A 24,261-nucleotide genomic window follows, 5' to 3' on the forward strand; every position below is an offset into this window, starting at 1 on the left:
CACTGGGTGTTATATGCAAGCTATGAATCATGGGACTCTACCCCCCAAACCAAGAGCACACTGTATACACTGTATATTAGCCAACTTGACAATAAATTATATTTAAAAAAATAAATAGGTGCTCAGTTAAATACTCAGTAAGTATGATAGTACTTTTCATTTATACAGATTCTATGAACTGAAAGGAGCCGAATAAGGAGGTAGGGCACAGGAACTAGGAGGTCATACAGACTGTCCCTCCATTCTTGCAAGAACAGAAGGGACGGGGTGTTTTTCTGCACCCTAACTTATCGTCACCTCCTCTGAGAGGATAAATCCACAGAGGGAGCTTTACTGTACCAAAGTTCAGTCCCATACCCTGCAATTGTTCAGTTAAAAAAATGCTCTAATGATCCTTTCTGGAAGGAGCATGTATGCAATATAAGACATTATTTACGGTAATGGCAGAAAGTTGAGGGAGTCTTTCTTGTTTGAGGTTTGGCCGCGGTTGGTCACCCCTCCCCTCTATTCTCACAGCAGAAAATTCACACAAGGCACCTACAGCAGATGAGAGCAGTCGCTTAGTATGAGAAAGCCAGGACTGGGGAAGGCAGCTTGGGCCACGATGGGGCTCCCACCTCCCAGGGAAAAGTGAGGATGACCTAATCCAGTTTTCCTCTGCTTTGCCCCTGTTTTCATTGGCCGAATATATTTTCTCACAGGTCCGAACGATGTATATATTTTACAGAGAGGAACACTGAAGAAGGGGAAATGGTTTGCTAGGGGTAATAGAGCACTCCCACTGTGCCAACCCAGCTATAACCTCAGAACGTCTGCCCCATGGCAGGTCTGTTGTTTACAAGTAAAACTGTGACACTTACCCACCATCTGCGAGGGCTGCGTTTTGCCTGGCCTCTTCTGCACCGCCCCCCACCCCCACCCCACCTTCCAGGAATGAGGATGGGTCTACCCTGAGCCAGCTGTACCCTGTCCTTATCCAAATCTTTTAAAATAAGGGACTAACGTATGCCAGGGACCGCGCTAAGCCTGGGGGCCGGGTCGAGTGCCAGATCACCCACGCGGGCGCGAGCAGAAAGGGGACACCGCTCCCTCGGAGCCTGGCACTGCCCTGCCCAATCTGTCCTCACCCGGCCTGGTTCCCGAAAAGGCCCGAGGGAGGCAACGGGGCCGGAAGTCCAGGCCGCCCGGTCAGCGCCCGCCCCCCCCCCCCACCTCGGGGACGCTGGTCCCCCGAACGCCCGCGCGTCCTGAGCCCCCTGGGGCTTCCCTGAGGACTTCCGCGCCCCAGGTCCCTGATGGCCCGGGAGGACCAACCGCCCCGGGCCCCGGGCCCCGCCCCCCGCAGCTGGGTCTGGAACCTCCCCCTTTCTGGCCCTGCGGGGCGGGGCTCGGGTCTCCCCGGGTCATCAGCGTCTCTGGACAGCGCAGCTTTTCAGAAACAGTGGGACCACCCTGGACAGATTCCCTGCAGGCCACCTTGCTCCAGGCAGCCGGGGCCTCAGGCCGAGGAGGGGCTGAACCCAAGCTCAAGTGCAGGGCTCTTGGGTAGAGCAGGCGAGGCCTGAACTGGGTGGCAGTGAAGCAGCTGCGAGGAGCGACCACAGGGCATTTTGCTCTCCACCCACCCAAGCTTTGCTTTGGACGTTGGTTTCCACCTGGTAGTTTTTCCCTCCTGAGGGTTGTTTGGATGCCAGGGAGAAAAATGGATTTTACAAAGCAATCATGGGAAGGAACATTCAGGAGAGAAAGCATGAAGAGATAATTTCAGAAGGGAGGTAGAGAAGAAGAAAGGAAGGGAGGAAGGAAGGGAGGAAAGGAAGGAAGGAAGGAAGGAAGGAAGGAAGGAAGGAAGGAAGGAAGGAAGGAAGGAATGCAGGTGGCCAATAGCAAGGAGTGGGGGGCTCAACCTCACTAGTACCAAAAACGCTAGTTAAAACAAAATGCCCTTTCCAGCTTCTCAGATACAGAAAAGTTTGAAAACATGGCCTTAGCTAGAAATTTGAATTTGTGGGGAGATCTACATACTACTGGCCGATGTGTAAATTGACAGTCTTGCGTGACGGTTTTCTAGTTTTGCAAAAGTATTGACTTTTTTACCAGCTCTCTGACCCAGCGGTTTTACTTTTTGGAATTGATCCCAAGATTGTGCAAAGTTTTAGCTCCAAGGATATTCATGTCAATAGTATTTATAGCAGTAAAAAATTCTGTGATAAGATTATCCAATTTTATCGTGTATTAATAAAAACAATCTTGGGGGCCCCTGGGTGGCGCAGTCGGTTAAGCGTCCGACTTCAGCCAGGTCACGATCTCGCCGTCTGTGAGTTCGAGCCCCGCGTCAGGCTCTGGGCTGATGGCTCAGAGCCTGGAGCCTGTTTCCGATTCTGTGTCTCCCTCTCTCTCTGCCCCTCCCCCGTTCATGCTCTGTCTCTCTCTGTCCCAAAAATAAATAAAAAACGTTGAAAAAAAAATTTTTTTTTAATAAAATAAAATAAAAAATAAAAAAATAAAAACAATCTTGTAAAAGAATAGCCCAGGTGGCATAATATTCGCAACATACTGTTAAATGTGAAAAGCAGTTTGCAGATAAGCATGTAGAAAATTATCCCCGTGTTTTGAAAGGATATATGTATGTACAGAAAAAAAGGCTGGAGGGGTATATACCCCCATGTTGATAATGATTACCTCTGACAATGATACTGTGAATTATTTTCTTCCTTTTACTTGTTTGCGTTACCCAGATTTTTATCATTAGCTTGTATAACATTTATAATAAGGAAGAAAAAAAGCATAAAAGTTATTTCTAAAAGAAGAGAGAAGCATCTGGGTCTAATTCTTTACAATCCCCCAGAGTAAGAAGCAGAAGGCCCCACAGAAGAAGCAAAAAAATTCAGGAGCACTTTTCTAGGAAAGATTTAGGAGTTGAACGCTGGCCATTCCCACAGATTGGAGAATCCAAGAAGCTGGGTGGAACAGTTTATAGTTATACACATCCAGAGAGTAAGATTTCTTTTTAAAAATTTCAGGGCCACATATTCTTTTCATTTCTTTCTGAGACATGAATAGATGATCTAGGGGCACCTGAAGCTCTCCTGTGAGGGGGAGTCTGGTGGTGGGGCGTAGGGGAGACAGGCAAATCCTGGACTGGGGTGGGCTGCTAGAGGTGGTAAAGCCTGGTGGGGGGGAGGGCACGGCCTGGGTCAGTCTGTTGCCCATATTCAGAGACTGGCTTGCACATCTTACCATCAGTGCAACCTTGGGTGACTTGCCAAACTTCTCTGTGCATCATTTTCCTCCTGAGGATAATCATGGGGTTTACCCCATTTGAATCAGGTATGTTAGGACACGCAGGTGGTTTGAAGGAAGAAGTTTATACTCATTGATTCCTAGAAACAGGAGGCAAGGCACACCACGGGGTCCACATACAGAAGCACCAGGGTCGGTCAAAGGCAGAGGGAGTGAGGGGAAACCGAGGGCTGTGACTGCCCCAGGAAGGAATGGATGAGGCTAAAGAAGCAGGCTAAGCAACTTGAGGACCAGCCGATTGAATAATATCGGCTCACTCTGGGGCATTAGGAGCTGTCTCTAGTTGTCTGGTACCTGGCACTGGGGTGATTAGGGCAGGGGGATAATGCCCCAGATGGGATCCTAAGATCCGTATGAGATTTGGGTAAGGTGGCAGTTGGGGGGGGGGGGGGGGCGTGGCTCTGGATTGGTTGGTTTGCCTGGGAAAAGCGCACCTGTAAGGAATTAACTAGCCCTGGGAAGGTTAATTGTGTAAAGCACAAGCAAAATACTATTTTAAAGGAAATCAGAGGACACATTCATTCTGATTAGAGGAAGAATTTCCTGCGCCCTTTAGGGCCCTTCTAGCTGGGCACCTGACACATTGGCACATTGGCACCTGACAGATTAACAGGAGAAAATCAAATTTAATTTCATACATATGGGGAATCTACACAGACATGGAAATTCCAAAGACAGACAAAAGGAGGTACATTTGTCTTCATGAAGTAAAGGAAGGGGGTAGGGGTCTGGGACTTCAAAGGGAAGAATGCAGTTCACGGGAAGATGATAAAGAGTAAATGTTTGGTAAACAATGTTTGCAGGGGCGGGGCGGAGGGGGTGGGGGTGGGGGGAGCACTCAGGCCAACTCAGAAACAATGGGACACACAGGACTTTGATCAAACAGGCCTTGCTAGGTTCCTCCCTGTCTACCACACCTGGTTCACATCATAATGTAGTTCTCTATGGTGACAGCTCTCTTCCTGGAGCAGGTTCTCCATCTAAATATTTTTTAGGCAGTTAAAGGGGAGGGAAAGAGCTTTTCCTGAATCTGCTAGGTTTTGATTGCTTTGAACTCAAAAATAATCTTCATGCTAAAGTGGCCCATCTTGGAGTGGCCTGCCCTTGGCCCCCACAGGGGCATCTGGGAAGGTTCCCTTGAAGAATGGAAGGGGCTGTGACACACACTCTTTGGAGGGAAGGGGAGCGAGAGAGGATGGGGACACAGTGATGTGTAAAACTTAAACCAAGTATAGGCTGCTGTGATCGGACAGGTGACATGTGAAAGTCTGGAGCGAGGGCAGGGAGAGAGGGGTAGTGGGAACTGAAGCCAAGAGTGTAGCTATGTGCCGATTGTAGCTGCTATGTGCGGCTTCTACGGGGCAGGCAGAATTTGGGCATTTCTTACATGTGCTGGTGGATCGTTGATGTCTAGGTAGCTTGGGAGTGGCTAGTTCTTGCTTTGCCTGCCCGAAGGGGCAACTCCGATAAAGTCCTCAGTCCTCCCTGGTTCTTGATTTTCTCCCTCGTAATAGAATCATAATCCCTGCCTCCCTCACCACGCCCCACGGTTGTAGCGAGGCTCAGTCGAGCTTGTGGATGCAATTGTGCAACAATGGGAACGAAGCGTGGCCGGGGCACAGGAGGCGAGGATGCTTCCCTTCAGAGCCACGTTGCTAGCTGTGGTCTGAAGGGGGCCACTGCAGGAACCCCTGCGACTTTCCGACCTTGTTTGTGACTCACAGGATGATGGCGAATGGATCTCCAGTGTAACCCGAACTAGCTTGTCTCCCTAACAGTGGCCCCGCACCCGCTACGGGGCACTGGGCACTGCCTGGCCCTCCCGGCAGACGTGGAGCTGCCTCTCCAAGTTAGATCATCCCCCCTGGGCAGCTCTGGGCAGTTATCTGGTCCTTCCTTGATGGTGACGTGCCATGAACTGAACACAATTAGCCTAACCCTCTGTACCTGATTAAAATAGAAAGTATTATACTTCTGGCTTCCACATACTGGTCCTGGTTTTCCTTCTGGGGCCCCATATTCCAAGACTACTTCCTCTCCTGTGAAACATACCTGCAGTCCTTTTAAGCTAGTGATTCCTTTCTCTGAATTACGGAAGCACTGAGACACATGATCTAAGTGGTTATCTCTTGCTATAGCCCTCCCTGTAGGATTCTTAGAGGTAGGCTCCACTGGGCTACGGTGACCACAATTGTGAGAATTTACATTTTTTATTTAGCAAATGCTCCTGCCGCACTTACAGTATGTGCCACTCATTCAATCTCCGTAACATTTCTGTGAGCTACATAGTATTATCCCCATTTTATAGGTAGGAAGCACAGAGAGGCACGGAGAAGTTAAGTATTTGCCCGAGGCTGCACAGCTGGTAGTTGTCAGAGTGAGGATTCAAATGCAAATCGTCTGGCTCTAGAGTCTGCGCTCCCCTCTCCTCTGCTGTCCAGTCTTCCCTCACCTGATGACAGGCCGCTCAGCCCTCTCCTGTCTGCCTCCCCTCTGTGCTAAGAGCAGACTAGACTCGGCCCCCCAGCACCCCTCAGGGAGAGAAACCATGCAAAAGGACGGACCTGCCACCAGGACGTCACCGGCATCAGGACTGCTGCCTGAGGCTTCTGCTTGCAGAAACCATAGCTCAGCTAAGGACAGGCCCTGCGTGAGGGCTGTTTAAGGAGACTTTGCTCCTGACCCCCTTGCTCAGCAGCCTCGCCGGACTGCGGTCCAGAGTATGAGCTGTAATGAGATCTGAGGTGTGGGTGGGCAGCGTGACGGTGTGTCTGAAGGCCCAGAGCCTGAGAGCAGAGCCATAGGAAGGCTCAGATGTGTGTGCAGAGAGAACAGCCCATGTTATGCTGGTGTTTCTCCTGGTGTTCTCTGTACCTGGAAGAGGCCATTTCCGTCCAGCTGAGCTAACGTCCCGAAGGAGGGAGGACATCGCACACGGGAACACCCGGAGAACACACCCAGGGCCCCCCCCCCTCCCCATGCAGTGCGCTTAAGCGCCATGCCTCACCAGTGGCTCAGTCCCTGGAACCAGATCACCCTCTCATGCAATAAACGTGTCCATGAACCTGTAATGTTTACTATGGAGGAACCAAAGAAGAATGAGCTACAATTCCTGCCCTCGAGAAGTTTGTAACCTACCTGGGGACATGGAAGTGTCTGGAAAGGTTGAGAAGAATGTCTAGATAATGAGCCCACCTTGGAAGGAGAGAGCCACAGAGGCTGCTTCAGTAGGGATGTTGCATAAAGGAGGCGGGAACTGGTCTGGGCCCTGGGGAATGAGCTGTACAGAGGTGGGGAGAAAGAGGAAGAGTGTGCTGGATGCCCTCTGATTGCCCTGTCTACTGCTCCCCTCTCTCCCCACCATCCCCTCTGCCCCAGGAGACCAACCCATACAGACTGCACCCCCCCGCCCCCCGGGGCCTGGCCTCATCCTGCAGGGTGAGCTTGCCCAATAGGAGACACTGGAAAGAGAGCAGAAGACAGAAGAGAGTGAGGTCAGGCATTTATTCTTCCTGCTCCTGTTGCTGTGGTTTGGCTCTAAGACCCTTCACTCAAGCCACAGCTCCAAACAGGCGACCCGCTCAGCTTGGCCATGCTCTCTGGTCCTGTCACTCCCTCCCCAACCCCTCAAGCTGGAGCCAGAAGGGTCTTGCCTCTATTGCCAGCCCAGAGTACTATGTTATCTTTTGTTTGTTCCTCTGAGCTCTGCTCAGAGCTCGTGTCTGAGATGGTCTTTTTTTAAAACTGCTCAAATTAAGTTTGAATGTGCTCTGGTTCCTGCCAGGAACCCTACTGAAAACACACACACACACACACGCACACACGCACACACGCACACACACACACACACACACACACATTTCAAAGATACGGAATGGTAGATGAGCAGAACAGGTGAGAATTCACAGACCTGTCAGCTGAAGTGTAAGGTGGGAGAAGACAGGGGGTCGGGATCCAGAATGTCAGGAGCTTCAAATACTAAGCAAAGGAGTAAGGAACTCGCCGGACGTTCTGTAGATCCCTATAACCTGCATTCCTCCCTGTCTTCCAGGACACTCCTGCCTGCCACCCCTCACCACCCAGCACCCCCTCGGTCAGGTCCTCCAGCCAGAGGACAGGGATGGAGAGGCGCAGAGTCTGGCGCCTTGCCAGCTGTCTGGCCGTGCTCTCGCTGCTCCTGTCCCTGAGCCTGGCGCAATACGAGAACTGGTCGCACTACCCTGAGTACTTCCAGCAGCCGGCCCCCGAGTACCACCGGCCTCAGGTGCCCTCGGATGTCGCCAAGATCCAGCTACGCCTGGCAGGCCAGAAGAGGAAGCACAGCGAGGGGCGGGTGGAGGTGTACTACAATGGCCAGTGGGGCACCGTGTGTGACGACGACTTCTCCATCCACGCGGCCCATGTCGTCTGCCGGGAGTTGGGATATGTGGAGGCCAAGTCCTGGACCGCCAGCTCCTCCTACGGCAAAGGGGAAGGTAAAGGCTCTATGCTTTGGAACTGAGCGCTGGTGTCCCTGGAAAGCCCAGGAATGGTCCCCTTTTGCACAGTTAACCTGGTAAAGGAGGCTACAATTGCTGTCAAGTGTGAATTCCTGGTGATACTTCGGCTGGATAGCCTCCTACGTCTGCGCGGGAAGGTGGGAGCAGACAGGTGCTGGGAAAGGGCACAGTGACCAACCAGCCTGCTTTGGACTTTCCTGGTTTTAGCACATGAAGCCTGCCATCCAGGAAATGCCTCCTCTTGGCCAAAGCAGACCAGTTGGTGACCCTAGGTGAAGGCTGATAGCAGGCTGTACCCAGGGCTCTGTGTGCCCTGCCCGGGGGCCGCATCAGCCAGGGGAGGTGGCGCCTTTCTCCCAGTCGCCCCCTTGCAGGGGTGCCTTTTGCTTTTACTCACAAAGGCCACCTATAGGCTCCCGTTCACTGCCTCTCCCCACCATGCAGCTCACATAGCATTCCCGTTGTTAACACTAATATGCTGTTCTGGGGTTGTCCATGATAGGAACAGAGTTGCTTTGGGTTTTTCACTTTGGTTGGCCTACCCTTTCTTCCCTTGTCAAAATCAAATCAAAATATTTTGGGGGGAAAAAAAGATGTTTTGGTAAAAGCTTTGAGGGAGAGCAGATGTTGGAGTCCAGAACCCTGAGCTGGGTCCACAGAGGTGGGGAGCTAACCCATAATGTTCTCAGTTAAGGTCCCGGCTAGAGTCTAGGACTCTAACTTTTGGAAGCCTCCCAAGTGGTTGTATATATATCCATGTTTGGTAGTCATGGAAATAGATCGTTATGATGATCCCTTTCAACCCTTGCTTTCTGTTACTCTAGCAATGACAAGAAAAAGGAAACCCATCTCATATGTATCTTGCCTCCATGCAATTGAGTATGTTCTGTGGAAATAACCAGACCAAGAGACCACGCTTAGAGTAAACTGTTCTTGAAGCTACCTCCGGGTTCCCTGGCGGTGCCAAGATTAAAGTAGCAAAGACGAGTTGGCAAATGCTGTCTTCTTTTCAAACCTTTCGACATGTCTCCATACTTGTATGTTGCCATGTATTCTGCTGGCCGAGTAATCCAGAGGTAACGTCAGGTTTGTGTTTTCAATCCCAGGCTCTTAAGCCTAGGTCTTTGATAACAAATACTTTTCAGGGCTGCGGGGTTTTTTCAGTGGCAACTTTATTTTATTTCTACCCAGACTTAAGGTTTACCTGTCATCAGATTAGATGGATGTGGTTTTTTTCCCCATCCCAAGTTCACCTGACCAGAAGTAGGCATGGGGTTGCCAGGAGGTGGGTTAACCTGGCTCAGACTTCGCCATCCAAGGGGGACGAAGGGAAAAGAGTTAAAGAGAGCAGAGGGAATGTGTGAAGGAGCAGTTAAAACCATGGTGCCTGGAATCCAGGCTGGGTGAATAGAACGGTACTACTTGGGGGACTTGTGTGGAAGGCTGTAATGGGTCAGGGTAGAGACTGCAATACAAGAAGGAGGGTGCTAGAAACATCTTTGGGGATGGGTAGGGATGCAGAAGCACAGCAGAAGGGTTGAAATGGACATTGGGGAGGGGTGCCATTGTTGGTGATGACAAGGTCTAGGCTGCGACCGTGGGAGAGTGGCTGATGTAGGGCGGAGGAAAGGCAGTGGGGAGAGAAGCTTTAGTCACAAGATGCCAAAGAGTCCTGGAAGGGTCATCTGTGTGGATATTGAAACCAGCAGGCTCAGGAAAGGAGAAATATCCAAAAGAAAGGGAGAAACAAATGTTAAAAAAAAAAAATTGTGATCTGTCATGTCTCCCAGCCTTGGGGATTATGCTGTCTGCATAAAGTGGCACTTGATTTTTACATCGAGAGAGAGAGAGAGAGAGAGAGCGCACAAGCTGGGGAGAGGCAGAAAGAGAGGGAAACACAGAATCCAAATCAGTCTCCAGTCTCCGAGCTGTCAGCACAGAGCCCGACATGGGGCTCGAACTCAGAAACCGTGAGATCATGACCTGAGCCGAAGTCGGACGCTTAACCGACTGAGCCACCCAGGCGCCCCTGAATATAAAGATCTTTGAATATCTTCAGCATCAATTTTGGATTCTCAGCACTGGGTACATGGTAGGCACTCGGTAAATATTAGCTGATTGATTCATTTTGATTTAGAAGAATACTAAAAAGAGCTGACAAGCAGTCATTGGCATAGACATCAGAGGATGTGACCAGCACCCAGGGGTGTGCTCCCATGGAAGGAGTTTAGCCTGCAAGTCAGCTCTGTACGTGAATTGGGAACCCATGGCTGAGCACTTATGAGGCCGTCCCTGTCACCTGCTCCTGATGTGCAGGCAGTAGTAACAAAGCCCCAGGAGAGCATCCAGGCCCTCCCAGTTTTCCCAGCCTGGACTGTCAACCGGTCTTTTCCCCTAAAGTGTCTTTGAGCTCAGGGAACTCATGGACCCTTTCAGAGGGTTCTAGAGGGGACAGCTGCTCTATTTCCCACCCTCTGGTTGGGTGTCACAGTGACCTTTACTTCAGTCTCCAAACCTGAGATCAGATCTGATCGCTCCACTGCCCCCGCCCCCATCCCGTTGTTCAGATTGGAGTGACAAAGCCAGCAGATGACCACAGGGGGGAGGGGGGTGGGGAGCAGAGGTTCTAACTGGAACAATTGCCCTGAAAGCAGCAGGGAATACTCTGGCATTCAAAGAGTTTCATTTGTGATCTCTATCTTCCAAATGGTCTGTTAATTGGTTTCTACATCTCCTCTCCTTTAATCAGGAGGAGCATGTCCTAGAGTGAATGAATGGACAGAGTAAAATGAAGTTTTGTTTCCGGAGCAGCTGGCCTTCTGTGCCCAAAGTTAGAGCCCCATCTGTGATCCAAGGGCCTCTTTCTAGCAGCTCCGAACTGGGCCCAGAACCACCCTTCATCCCGGCAGGCAGAACCAGGGCTGGCTGCTTGGGGATCAGGACGGTCTAGTTAATAGGAATTAAGCATACTGTTAAGTACTGTTAAGAAAACATACTGCTATCGAATCGGGCAAAATTAGGATATCGTGCCTGGTGACACTATCTTAGGCTACGTAGAAATTTACACTTCTACAATCTACGAAAAAATAACTGGTGAGAACATGTGAAGCGTAGGATTATTGACAGTGAAGGGTAGCTCTTTGGGATGCCTGGGTGGCTCAGTTAGCTGAGCGTCCGACTTTCAGCTCAGGTCATGATTTCACAGTTTGTGAGTTCGAGCCCTATATCGGGCTCGCTGCTGTCAGCGCAGAGCCCGCTTCAGATCCTCTGTCCCCTTTTCTCTGCCCCTCCCCTGCGTGCGCTCTCTCTCTCTCTCTCTCTCTCCCTCTCCTCTCTCTCTCTCTCTCTCAAAAATGAAAAGAAAAGAAAGCAGCTCTTGGGGTCAGCTCTTTGAGGGAAGTTAGTTCCCTTAGCACCCCAGGGAGCCAATTTCAAATGTTCCTTATCAAAAAGTAAAGCAGGTCCTAGAGCACCTGTTCTGCAGTTCCCAATGGTTCTTTTAGCTTTGTGCTGTCCTGCTTCCCATCCCCTTAGCCAGGGTGGTTTCTCTTATCACAGATGGAATAAGGGCCCTGCTCCCTTTCACCATCTCTGTCCCTTCAGCAGGGTTGCCACTGAATTTCCAAAGAAGAAGCCCCGCTTCAAACGCGGACGGTCTTTTCCGTTGCTAATACTCAGCAAGACAAACATTGGTTTGTTGCTGAAGCAGCAACTGATTAGGGAGCATATGTTTCCGTGGAGTTCGACGTCTGGGAAGCAAGGCCAAATTGAGAAACCAGTTGGAAAACCTCAGCCCAGATGTTTTCAATAAGCTTGTTGTTCCCCACAATGTGTCTGAGGTGCTCTGGTTCAGGCCCTGACCGGCCATCCGTCACAGCGAACACATTTCAGAAGGTCCCCGGAGTCAGGGACTGGCCCCGCATCCTCTCTGACCTTGAAGAACCTCAGATTCTCCTCAATTTTCTTGCCTCTATAATGGGAGTGTTTTTATCTGTGTTTTCCTTTCCTCGTGGAAACAACGGGATTCCCTGTTTTTCTGATTTACTGGAAGGAGGAAGGCAAGGGGGGCTGGGCACATACTGGGCACATACATTATCTCATCAAATCTCCATGGTGACCTGTTTGTTGGGGATTCTTGTTTCCACTTTAGAAATGGGAAACAGGTTTGGTTAAGTAGATGGCCAAGTTATGTGGTGCCCAAGCCCGAGGCAGAGAGCTTTTGAGCCCAGGTTATCTGGCTCCATTATAGTATAGAGCCTTGCCTGAAGCCATGAGGAAAAGGAGACATTTGACTTTGTTTCCTTTCATTTTGTAGGGGTACTTACGAAAATCACTATTTGAAAACCCTTTAGCACTTTAAAAAAATTATTTTTAATTGTGATAAAATACACATAAAAATATGCCGTCTTCATCACAATTCAGTGTACAACTCAGTCGTGTTAGTACCTTCATATTGTTGTACGATCAATCTCCTGAACACTTTTTTAACTTGCAGAACTGAAACTCAGTCCTTACTCAACAACCGCTCCTCCTTCTCCCCTCTCCCAGCCCCTGGCAACCTCCATTCTACTGTCTGTCTTTATGAACTTGACTCCTCTAAGGACCTCATCTAAGTGGAATCATCTAGCTTCTGTCATTTTGTGACTGGCTTATTTCACGTAGCATAATGTCCTGAAGGTCCATCCATGTTGCAGCCTCTCTTAGAATTTCCTTCCTTTTTAAGGCTGAGTAATAGCCCAGTGTGTATGTAGACCACAATTTGTCAATGGACCCTTGAGTTGCTTCCAGCTTTTGACGATTGTGAATAATGCCGTATTGCACGTGGGTGTGCAACTATCTCTTTGACACCCTGCCTTCAGCTCTTTTGGGTGTATACCCAGAAGTGGGGATTGCTGGATCGCATGGCAATCCCATTTTTATTTTTAAAATATTTATTTATTTATTGAAGTGTAGCCGACACACAATGTTCCATTAGTTTTGGGGTGTACAACATAGGGACTGGAAAAGTCTCTGCGTTACACCGTGCTCACCAGGAATGTAGCTGCTACCACCTGTCACCATATAGTGCTATTACAATACCATTGACTATATTCCCTGCTGTGCCTTTCATCCCCACGACTTACTCATTCTATACCTGGAAGACGGTACCTCCCATTTTTAATTTCTTGAGGAGCCGCCATACTGTTTTCCATAGTGGCCACACCATGTAAAATTTTTGCCAACCACTAGTGCATGAGGGTTCCAGCTTCTCTACCACTTTGCTGACACTTGCTATTTTCTGTCCTTTTGGTAGTAGCCATTCCAGTGGGTATGAGGTGATGTCTCATTGTGACCAACCCTCTAGTACTTTCCATGCTGAATTCTCTACTTAGTGCAGATCAGGTAGAGACACGGAGGTGAGCAGAATTCCACAGGGCCCCCCAGGCAGATTGTTCGCCTGACTTCTGGAACGTGAGGAGGCAGCTCTGTGGGTTGGTCTAGCCGGGCCATCTTGGATTCATTGGCTAGGAAACATCAGGAAGTGAGAAGAGCACTTGCTGGACCAGGTTCTGGGTTCAGGGGGTGAACCTCACTGGGTTCAGTGGGAATACTAATGCCTTGAGGCACCCAAGAGTCAGGGGAGGTGATACGTATGAAAATGCTGGAAAAACCCCAAACCTTCAGTTGCAGGATAGCTTACATTTTCCCCAAGGGGTCAGAGTTCAGCCTCTGCTGCGGATGGAAGGTGAGTCTGGCTTGTGCCATAGTCAGCATCACTAAAATCACCATCGTCATTATTGTTACCATGCTTGAGTAACTACGGGCCAATGATAAACTAGGCATGCACCATGTATTATCTCTAATCTGTATACACAGCCCTGCAGTTGAAGTGTCTGACGAGAGGGGCTTTGACCAAGGCCATATAGCTAAGTGGCTCTGCCAGCATTAAACCCAGCTTAGTATCCAACATCTCTGCTCTTTCTACCACGCCACGTGACTTCTGGGCTCAAATTTGGTTTCTGTTCATATCACATTCAGTCTACCACATCCCCAGATCACATCAGCTGTCCACTCTGGAACGGGAATCCAGATGGTCTAGAACTATACCCAATATATTAAACATACTAAAGATCGATGGATGACCACAATAACTGCCAAAATGAGAGAAAAATTCTCTTCCTGTGTATGGCGTTGGTGCCCCCAAAGACTCAAACCTCCTTTGACGCAGTGCTTGGTCTCTCTCTTCTCTGCTTCCTTCAGGGCCCATCTGGTTGGACAATATCTACTGCACTGGCAAAGAGGCCACCCTCGCAGCTTGCTCCTCCAATGGCTGGGGTGTCACCGACTGCAAGCACACAGAAGACGTGGGTGTGGTATGCAGTGACAAAAGGATTCCTGGCTTCAAGTTTGACAATTCGTTGGTCAACCACATAGAGGCAAGTCTCATGCTCTTGATGACCCCCTCACGTGAATACTTTCCTTCTTCCATGAAACTCCGTTCTTGCCTACTGATTCCAAGAGGAGTGTGTGAGCACGAAAGAGGGGACCCAAGCCAGCCTGGTTTGGTGCAGGGCAGTTGAGGAGAGGGCTTCTGGGGAAGGGGATACCGTCAGTGGGGAAAGGGCATTCCAGACACATTCCAGAATGGCTTGGGTAAGGGCACAGAGGGGCTGAGGCGTCAACTGGGGATAAATAGGTCAGTACTGCCCAGCAGTAGTGGGAAATGAAGCTACCAAGGGTGCACATGAAAGCCCTTCCGTGCTCTTCCCAGGAGCTTGCCCTTTGCCCTGAGAAAATGTACTAGTTATCAGTTGCCGTGTAACAAATTACACCCCCCGCCTCCAAATTTTGCAGATTCAAACAACAGACTCTGTTAGCTCACTTAGTTTCTGAGGGTTGGGAATCCGTGAGCATCTTAGCTGGTTGACTCTGATCAGATTCTCTCATGAGGTCACCAGGGGCTGGGGTGACCTCTCCCAAGCTGACTCAGGCAGCTGTTGGCCAGCTTTCATTTCTTTCTGGCTGTCAGCTGGAACCCTCTGATCCTCTGCACACAAGCTCTCTATAGGCTGCCTAAGTATCCTTAAGACGTGGAGGTTGCCCTTCTCCAGAGCGAGTGATTGATTCAAAAGGGAAAGAGAGAAAGGGAGAAAACGTGGAAGCTACAACCTTTCATAACCTAATCTTGGGAGCAATATACCATCATTTCTGCTATATTCTGTTGGTCACACAGATCAACGTACACAGTGTGGGAGAAGATTACGCAAGAGTGTGAATACAGAGGGTGGAGACTATGGGGGGGCCATCTCGGAGGCTGGCTACCAAAGGACCATTGTTTCTAAATCGAGCTGGGGGTCAGAATCACTTTTAAAATGCAGATACTGGGGCCTCACCCCAGACCTCCTGAATCAGAATCTCCCACTAGGGGAGGAGACTAGTTTTTAAAGCTCTCTCAGATGATTCTGATGTTGCCAGCCTGACCCAAGTCAGCCTTTGGAAATGGCAAAGGACTTGTGACCCTCCTACACTTAGGCTAAATTTCAAAGTTAGCTTTTCGACAAGTTCTCCACCCAAACAACAAAATCAGTAAACGTTTATGGCACTGTCCTTACGTGCAAGGTATGTGGGGCTGAGGGCGGGAGGAGTGGGCAGCCTCCTCAGGGACGTGGTGGACGTCACCCACAGGGCACTCTGGGATCTGCCGTGAATCCAGGCCAAGGATCCTTCCCTGTGCTTTAGCCTCTAGCTGACCCCAGGACCCACTCTGAAGAAAGGCAACTTGAAATTGCCCTATTTGGGCTCCGGAGGAAGTTCTACCCAGACTGTGGTCTTTACATTTTCCTCTCATGAGTCATCCCATCCTGCTCTTTTCTCATATGTTCCTAGAACACACTGAGTCCACTGGGAACTCGTCCAAGCCTGCGGTATAGCAAAAGGATTTCCAGCTTTCTCTCAGCTGGCAGGATTGGACCAGAGGAGGATGTGACCCTCTTCACATGCCGCTGTTTTATCCGGGAGAAGTAGAAGCGATTGTTGAGGAGTAGACGTGCTTTAGTGTCCCAGTTACCAATGGCAACTTCGCTTTGCTGTGAAGTCTCTGATTTGGAGGATGGGCTCATCCAGCCTAGTTTCACACTTCCCTCTCCACTCCTTGTAACCTCATACGGAATCGTTGGCACCCACTTATATCTAGCTCATCTTTCTAATGTGTCCTGGGGGGAAGGGATATAGCTAATTCACCGTTGTATCCAGTAGAAATAGTGCCAGGAACCTGATGGGGACAGTGTCTCCAACCCCCCAATTTTCTTCTTCCTAGGAATGCATACCAAAGATTGTGATCCCCCAAAGTGAAGAATCTCCCAGGATAAAACATCAAAGGAAACAGTGATAAGCAGCACATAGAAGCAAATCATTCCTTCATAGCATCTTAATAGATGCTTAATAGATAAATGAGCTTATTTATAACATCTTTATTTTACTGATAACATCCTTATTTTAGTTTTATCTTTTTTAACATTTATTCATTTTTGAGAGACAGAGACAGAGCGTGAGCAGGGGAGGGGCAGAGAGAGAGGGAGACACAGAATCTGAAGCAGGCTCCGGGCTCTGAGCTGTCAGCACAGAGCCTGACGCAGGACTCGAACTCACGAGCCGTGAGATCATGACCTGAGCTGAAGTTGGATACTTAACCAACCGAGCCACCCAGGGGCCCCTATAACATCTTTCATGGGCTTCTGTTTAGCCAAGAACCTCAGGATAATACATTTGGATTGCCAAATGAAGATCCGGGCTTCTGGGCATAAGAAAGTCATTGATAGCTTGAATAAAAAGAAGGTGAGCCAAAATGTCAGTGGGTTTGGGGTTGGGGAATGAAAAGACTCATCTGCCATTAGAAAAAAAACGATTCTGGAAAAGATCTCTATGAGTGGCACTCCAACAGAGAAGTGTCTGTTGAAACTGGCTCGCGGAGAAAGCAGAAACTTGACTGGGTAGAATAGGCAGAGAAGTGAACTCCCAAAATATATTAAGGAGTACTTTTTTATTTTGGAAGCGCTAAGAGTCCATCACAAAAGCTCAGTACCTACCTTTATTCTGGACATTCGTTGGGTGCCTGGTGCACACACAGCATGGTCTGCCATACCCTTAGGGAAAGAAAACATGGCCCTTGTCCTCCTGCCCTTACAGCCTGAGAAGATGAGATGCATGCCTTTAAAAAGCCCCGAGGATCATTCCGAGGCAGGGAACCTAGACCCTAAATAAGTTTATAGTAACCTAGAGAGGACTACCTGGGGAATGACTGGTTTGAAGCATTCCACACTTTCCATCTTCCTAGAAGTCCTCCCTCTTGCTGTCGTACAATCAGGCTGGTTAGCACGAGCCAGACTGGGAGCTTTCTTGTCCAGCCACAGACACTGAGGAAACTTTCAACTGATAAGCAGCCCCTGTAATGTCTTTCTTCTGATACCGGCTGAACGTAGGTCATGAAAGGGCCCACATCTCAAGATGTCTGAGGAGAACCTTTGAGAGTTACCACTGCATCTAAGACTTTGTAGCTAAAGCTCATGTTTACTGTCAGAGCTAGCCTGATGGGTAGGGAGCTGCCCGGCCCACCTTACAGGGGGTATTTGTGGGATGCTGAGAAGTTTCTCTGAAGTACCTCATGTAATAGCCTGTGTCAGTAGCTGAAGTCATGGAATCATTCCTCTTGGCTAAAGAAATGTCCCCTATTAAACATTTGTGGATGAGAGGAAGAAGTGTAGGCTGGTGAATGTGCGGTTAGGTGGGGTCACAATGTGATGACTAATGGTGCCTGGGAGAACTGTGGGCTAATCAGCGTGAACACAGCGGTATTTTCTGGGGCCTTGCTCCTGCCTCTCCTACAGTGGAAATTTGCATGGAGATTAAAATGTGCAGTGATAAAAGTTATAGGGGACACAAAACTGGGGGGGGGGGAGTTGCTGGAATATGACATGACTGAATGAGATTCAGTAAAACCTCAGTAAGTTGAGATAAAAGGCCCAAACTGTAATATATTCGGGATGAATTTAAGATCCTATAGCAAGGTTCATGGGAAAAAATCAGCCACAGAGTGAAAGCCAGGGAGAGTGACTAGAAAGCCTTGACTATATCTTTAAAATCCCTGAAGGGGACTGGCTGACTGAAGCTTAGTACAAGCCAAGGCTATGATATGGCTGGTAAAAAAGAAAAAAAAAAAAAAAAAGTAAACGTACACTGATGCGCTGATGGAATTCTTCCCTTAAACTCTGTTGTTTTGGATCAAGAACCAAGTACAGGGTTCAGTTCTGGGGGCATCTCTTAGCTAGGTCACCCAGGGGACAGGCCAGCAGGATCTGGAAACCATGTCATATGATGAAGTGAAGATACTCTGTCAAAGAAAAGAGAGGAGGGGGGACATGTGGGCTCTCTTTAAAATATTTGAAATGTTACCATGGAGAAGATGTTGATTTCTTCTAGCCCAGAACCAAGATGGATAAGAAGGTAATGGATGGGATGTAGATTTCGGCTCAGGGTGAAAACTCTGTAACACTTAAGACTACCCCACCCACAGTGGATGGGGCTACCCTGTGAGTAGCAAGCTCCTGGTCACTAGAGTAATTCAGCAGGAACGGGATGACCTCCTGCCAGGAATGTTGCAGCCAGATTCCTACACTGGGAAGGAAGCAGGATGAGGTGATTGCCAAGTTCTAAGATCCCTTGTTAACTCTGCATTTATGAAAATACACCCAGCCCATGATGGGGGTGCCCACAGCTGGCTGCTGGCAATGCACACCATTGTGTGCACTGGTGTCTCTCTCTCGCTCGCTCTCCCCCCCCCCCCCCCCACACACACACAAGGGATGCTGGCTGGTATATGTGCTGGGTGCTCTGGCTCTCTCCCTGCCTCTTCTCTGGTCCCCCACAAGCTTGACCTTGAAAGCAAGAGCAGACTTTGTGCTCTCACTCTTCCCTATCAAAGTGTGAGCGCCGAAGGCCCTCCCTTGACTTCCCCAGTTTGGAGTCCATAAATTCAAAAGTGGCCAAGAGTAGAGTGTGGTCAAAGTGAAATGTCTGTTAACGCTCTGTCTGTGTCTTGTGACCCCTGGGGTAAATGACTGACCTAATGAACCTGGTGAGGACACCTGCCCCCCCTTCCCACCTCATCTCTTCCCACCCTGCTGTGAAGGGTGTGGTTGGGCTCTACAACATGCATGCTCATTGGCTCCTGGAGGTTGGGACCAGATCACAGACCATTAGAGATGACCCTCACAGGCTCGTGCCATCTCTGGAGTATACTGGAATTCCCCAAGCAGAGAGTGGAAGAAAACTGCGCCTCAGTCTAGACCAAGTTCATCCCACTTTGGGATGCCAGAGGCATGAGTCACTAAGCCCAGGGACCTGGCTGATGAATTTCACTCAATGAGCTAACTGTGTTTCCAGTGGACTCCTACATCTGCTAGGGGCATCCTCGGGGGCTCTTTGATGGTTCATGATTTCCCTTCTAAAGAAGGGGAGAAAGCACACCTCCTTTATATGACTGACCCCACCAAGAGAGAGTTCACAGGTTTGGACCCTGAGCTACCTATTGGCCAGCAGCCAGAACCCTGGGCAAGTCCATTCTCTTTATTACGACGAGCTGGTTGAAATCAGTCCCTTCCAGCTATGACAGTCTGTGACCCAGAGTGCTGATGGTTTCTCCATCAAAATGACACCACATGCACTCACCATTTATAGGGTAGTTTTAAATACTCTGTAGGGGAAAGAAAAATCAGATGATTTCCGCAAAAATACTTGGCAGACTATGAAGTGCTACAGGAGCTTAGCCCCACCACTGGTTCACCATTGGTTCATTGCATCCAGAAAATTCACCAGGCAGGGTCTGGGGTCTCAGTTCTCGAGTTTGCTGACACAGACTATACTGTCACATCTTGCTGTGTAGCCTGTTTTAGACCCCGGAGTTCAAGTCAGGACCCTTGAGTTCTGGTCTGGCGGAGCCTGAGAACTGCAGCTGTGTGTCCAGAGTGACTGACCCTTCCTGGGTCTCTGGACACCTCGCTGTAAAGCAGCATTCTCACAGGGCAAGGGAGTCTATGGCCCGAGTCCTTCAGGCCAAAACCTTCTCAGAAAGAGGCAAGCAGGAGCAAATCGTGAAATGCAAAATACCGTTGGTTCCAAGCAAATGGATCTTTTTTCAACCTAGAAAACAGAGCCCCAGCTAAACCTCCCAGGATTTCAGAGGCTCTTAAATTGAGAGGCTTCGTTTCCTGTCTGTGGCAGTGGGCAAGTTGGAAAAAGCATTAGATAAGAAGAGATTACAAATCCAGATGCCCTCCTGAGGAAAGCTCTCTACACTGGCTGTTTTGCACATTGGTAAGTCATGTGCTCATAGAAGGGCTCAAGGCTGAGGCCGTGTGTTGTGAGATCAGGGAACATGCAGCTCGTTTCCTTTTCTTCGCCTCCCCACACCACCTTCTTACCTACCCATTTTTTAAAGGCTCTTTTGCCAAGGCAGTTAGGTTACCAGAACTGATTGGGAACCCCCAGGCTGTGAGATTTAGGTGTGGCCTAGCCTCCAAGCCTCAGTTTCTCCTTGTGACAGCAGGCAGCCCCGAGGTCTGGAGAGGCCAACAGAGGGACGAAGAGGACGGGGCTGAGAGAATCTGGTACCCTTACCCTCTATGCTCCCACATCCTTCTGGAAGGGCACTGAGACCTGAAAAAGCTCTTTCTTCTCTTAACCACAGGAGCTGAGGCTGCTGTGAATTCTTAAAATTCCAGGAGTCCAGGTTTTTATTAGTTACACTCAGCTGCCAGAATGCTTCAAGGTTTTCCTCTCAGCCGCAGCCTTATCTCAGCTGCATCTGGGGCCTCTAGGAAGGTCCGAGAACTTTCCAGCCAAAAGTTTTCCCCCTACCTCCCCCTCCACCAGAGAGAGGGTACAACAGGTGACTGAGGAAAGAAAGAGGGTCTGTTCCCATCTCTGTGCAGTATCAAGGCTGGTGGTCTCTCCAAGCCTAAATCTAGTCCTGCTTCCCTGATGGCCACAGGAGAGCTGGATGGCCTCCTCCTGTGGCAGGAGGAGAAATGGTGGCCAGACTGTCCAGCAAGGGAGTAAAGAGCCATGGTGGAAGCCCACAGCCTCTGAATCCCTAGCCTCGCTGTGTTGTTGAGCTGAGCATCAGATATTGCTGTCCTGAGTTTGGCTCATAGCTCACAGGGAGGTTAGGCAGAGGATGGATGTATAAGATCCTGTCCGGGGTTAACATTCCATGATTCTGTTTATTGAGTCTCTATGCGGTCAGGGCTTACCAGCGACCACAAGGAGCACACAAGAAGTCATTCCAGGGTGACCTATTTTCCCAACTAAAAGTAGGTCATAGCATCTGGAAAGCAAAAGGGCATTTATGCAGATAACAGAACAAAATATGTGAAATTGTGCACATCCTGACAAACTGGGAACGGGATCCTTGGCCAGGGTGGTGTTCACACGACTCTTTGAAAAGTATAAATACCTTTATAATCCTTTGCGAGGTGACATATGTGAATAAGCCGCATTACACTTATCTGTTCGGTGAAATAAATAAGTTGCATTATAATTTATCTTAGGTGAAATAAATGAATGGACAGCATGTACTCAAACTTTGAACAGTGTAACTTGGGTGGAAAATGTGTGGCAGTTTGGAAAGGGAGAGAATATGGAAGGGATACTATATGGGAGTAGTGGGCAGGAGAACGACTCTCTTTGCCCTGGTTGGGGGATCCGTTCTGTACGGGGAGTCCATTGATGTGACTAGAGTGGGGCTGCTGGGGTCCAGCCCGCTTCTGCAATGGACCGGAACCGTTCAGTTGAGACTTCAACCATGTCGGAGGGGTCAGTGCCAAGGAATCCCCCTACTCCGTTCCCAGGAGGCCGTTAAGACAGTTGGATGCGTTATCTGGTCATGCATTCATTTGATACATTTTAATTGAACACCAGCCACTGGGAATAAAGAGATTGAAGAAGTGGACAGCTTTGACTTCCTGGAGATTATGGTGGAGTAGTGGAGAAAGACAATTTCACAAATCGTTACTTTGTTACCATGGTGATGATTACTCTGAGGAGCAGTAGGCACCCCAGCTGGGAGTCAGGCCCAGGACTTGGCTGGTCTGCGGCCTCAGTCCCCCTGCTGGGTGGGAGGGGCCGGCTGCTGGAACAGGTGTCTTGCCAGCTTCCTGCAGACAGCAGGGCTTGCTTTCTCCAAAGAAGCAGTCTCTGTGACCTACCCCGGTGCTTTCAGGTTGGAAAATGAAACACAGAGCATTCGATTTTCCAGCAGCCTTGCGAGGCTCTTGATTTATAGAAGGAGGGCCCAGACAGACTGCAGGTTTTTTCCTCTGGTGGCTCAGGATGACCTCAACTGTCCACACCACCCACCCCGACTGGTGTCCATCCCATAGAGCTGAGGAGCAGAAGTCACTGCAACGCTTTCTCTCTTCCCTTTCATCCACCTGACCCGGTTGGAAGTCGCCAGATAGAGAATGCTACTTCTTATTTGGCTCCTTACTCCATGAATTCCTGATTTGATCGAAAGGAGGTACAGTGTAGCCAGACTTTACTACTACTCTCTTACTGTTTACAGATGAAAACATCCAGACGTGTGCTGAGGGGTCAGATCAGCTTTTCATTCAGCTCAGTAGCTCCCTTAGCATCGGATTTTGAGAGGACAGGGAGGGTGTTAATAGCCCAGGTGACGAGGGAGCGCATGGATAAAGCGTAGACGTTCTGCTTGTCCATCTGTAAGTCACACAGGTATGAAGAGAAGCAAGTACTGCCTAGTTGTTTATTTTGCATTAAACAAAGAATAAAGGCGGTCTTTATTAAAATTTTGGCTTGGGAGCTCAGTCTTCAGCTAAGTTGAACTCCTAGCATTTGGATTTTTAAAAATCATAATTGGTTCATTCCAAAAATGTTTGAGGACCCCCTATGTGTCGTGTCTGGCACTAGGAGCCATGGGTAATACAAAAACGAGTAAGGCACAATTCTGCCATTGAGGGACTCACGATTCAAGGAGGTGGCAAAATAGATGCAAAGATAAATACTAATAGTATAAGACAGTTAGCATAAGTCAAGGACTGACTGACTGGCTCAGAAAGCAAATGCCAGGGGAATGAACAGGACGTCAAATCTCTGTGGACCAGATATTTGGGGAAGGGGGCTTCGTGGAGGAGATGGTGGTGCCTCTTTCCTCCTCTGTCGTGAGTGACAGCAAGAGACTTGCCTGTCCGGTTGGCCTGTGCATCCCAGGGCCTCACACGGTGCCTGGGGGGGTAGCAGCACTCAACAGTCAGTTTTCAGATGCGTGGATGAGACTGTCCCTGAGGTCAGTAGGACTCTGACAGGAGAGAGAAGGAAGAGAGAATTGCAGGGAGGTTCAGCGCCGGGCTTCAAGGAGTGATATCCCTGACAGTGCGAGAAGGTCACTGGCTGGGAAAAGGGAAGGGGGAGGGTGGTATGGATCAAATCAGGGAGCCGACGGCCTGGGGAGCCACGGGAAGGTTTGGAGCAAGACGTGGACACGCAGTGGGCAAGGTGGATGAGTGTGTTGGTGGCGTGTGTGAGGTGGCCGGGGGCAGCGATTCCCCCTCATGGCCTATGTGAAATGGCAGAATTACAGTGCCTTTCTTTCACTTCCATGGCTCTCGGTGCCACCTGACTGGCAGATGGAGGTGGAAATGGGGTGGTGATGGATAGCCAGAAGGCATCGCTGGGTGGCTAGAGGTGTAAGGAGGGGAAGGTGCAGAAGACAGGTGAAGCTTGTGCCTTGCAAGCTGCAAGGGCAGGAGCCTGACTGGGGAGGTGGGGGGGGTGGGCGGGGGTGGCAGAGGAAAGGTTGAGGGTATCTTGGATGTGTTGGGTGTGAGGTGCTGAGGAAGGTGCCAGGCTGGTGGTTGGGAAAATGGATCTGTATCTTGTTGGGTTTTTTTAAAGATTTATTATTATTGTTGTTGTTGTTATCTATTTTTGAGAGAGAGAGAGCACAAGTTAGCAAGGGGCAGAGAGAGAATCTCACGAGGGGCACAGAGAGAGAGAGAGAGAGAGAGAGAGAGAATGTGGAGCCCAAAGCAGGGCTGTGCTCACCCAGAATGGGGTTCGTGCTCACCGGATGTGGGACTCGAACTCACGAACTGCCAGACCAAGACCTGAGCCAAAGTCAGGTGCTTAACCGACTGAGCCATCCAGGCGCCCCTAGAAGGCCAGTTTTTGAAACAGCTGAAGAAAGCCAGCCGGGGGCTTAGAGAGCAAGATGTAGGAACCCACCAGCAGTGGAGGGACGGGTCTCGCTAAGCGAGCCGAAGTTGTGTGCCATTAACCAGCCGTGCGTCCTAGTTGGGCTGACGGTGTGCTCATGTATCTTGCCGCCGAGGTCCTCCCTCCTCGACACCACCCCCTGGTTGCCTTCTCAGCTGGGAAGGCCTGGGCTGATATTCAGTGACAACTTCTA

At 49.6% G+C, this 24,261-nt stretch overlaps 1 protein-coding gene across 1 annotated transcript in view; it reads left to right on the forward strand.

Moving 5' to 3' along the window:
* Positions 1-24,261, forward strand: part of LOXL2 (lysyl oxidase like 2) — a 93,237-nt gene that overhangs the window by 21,972 nt on the left and 47,004 nt on the right. The window contains exons 2-3 of the mRNA XM_042934559.1: positions 7,355-7,778; positions 14,043-14,218. Coding sequence (XP_042790493.1) covers positions 7,424-7,778; positions 14,043-14,218 — 531 coding nt within the window. The 5' untranslated portion in view covers positions 7,355-7,423. The remainder of the gene's footprint in view (positions 1-7,354; positions 7,779-14,042; positions 14,219-24,261) is intronic.

The sequence above is a fragment of the Panthera leo genome, chromosome B1 (genome assembly GCF_018350215.1).
Source record: "Panthera leo isolate Ple1 chromosome B1, P.leo_Ple1_pat1.1, whole genome shotgun sequence".
In the NCBI taxonomy this organism is placed as follows: Eukaryota; Metazoa; Chordata; class Mammalia; order Carnivora; family Felidae; genus Panthera; species Panthera leo.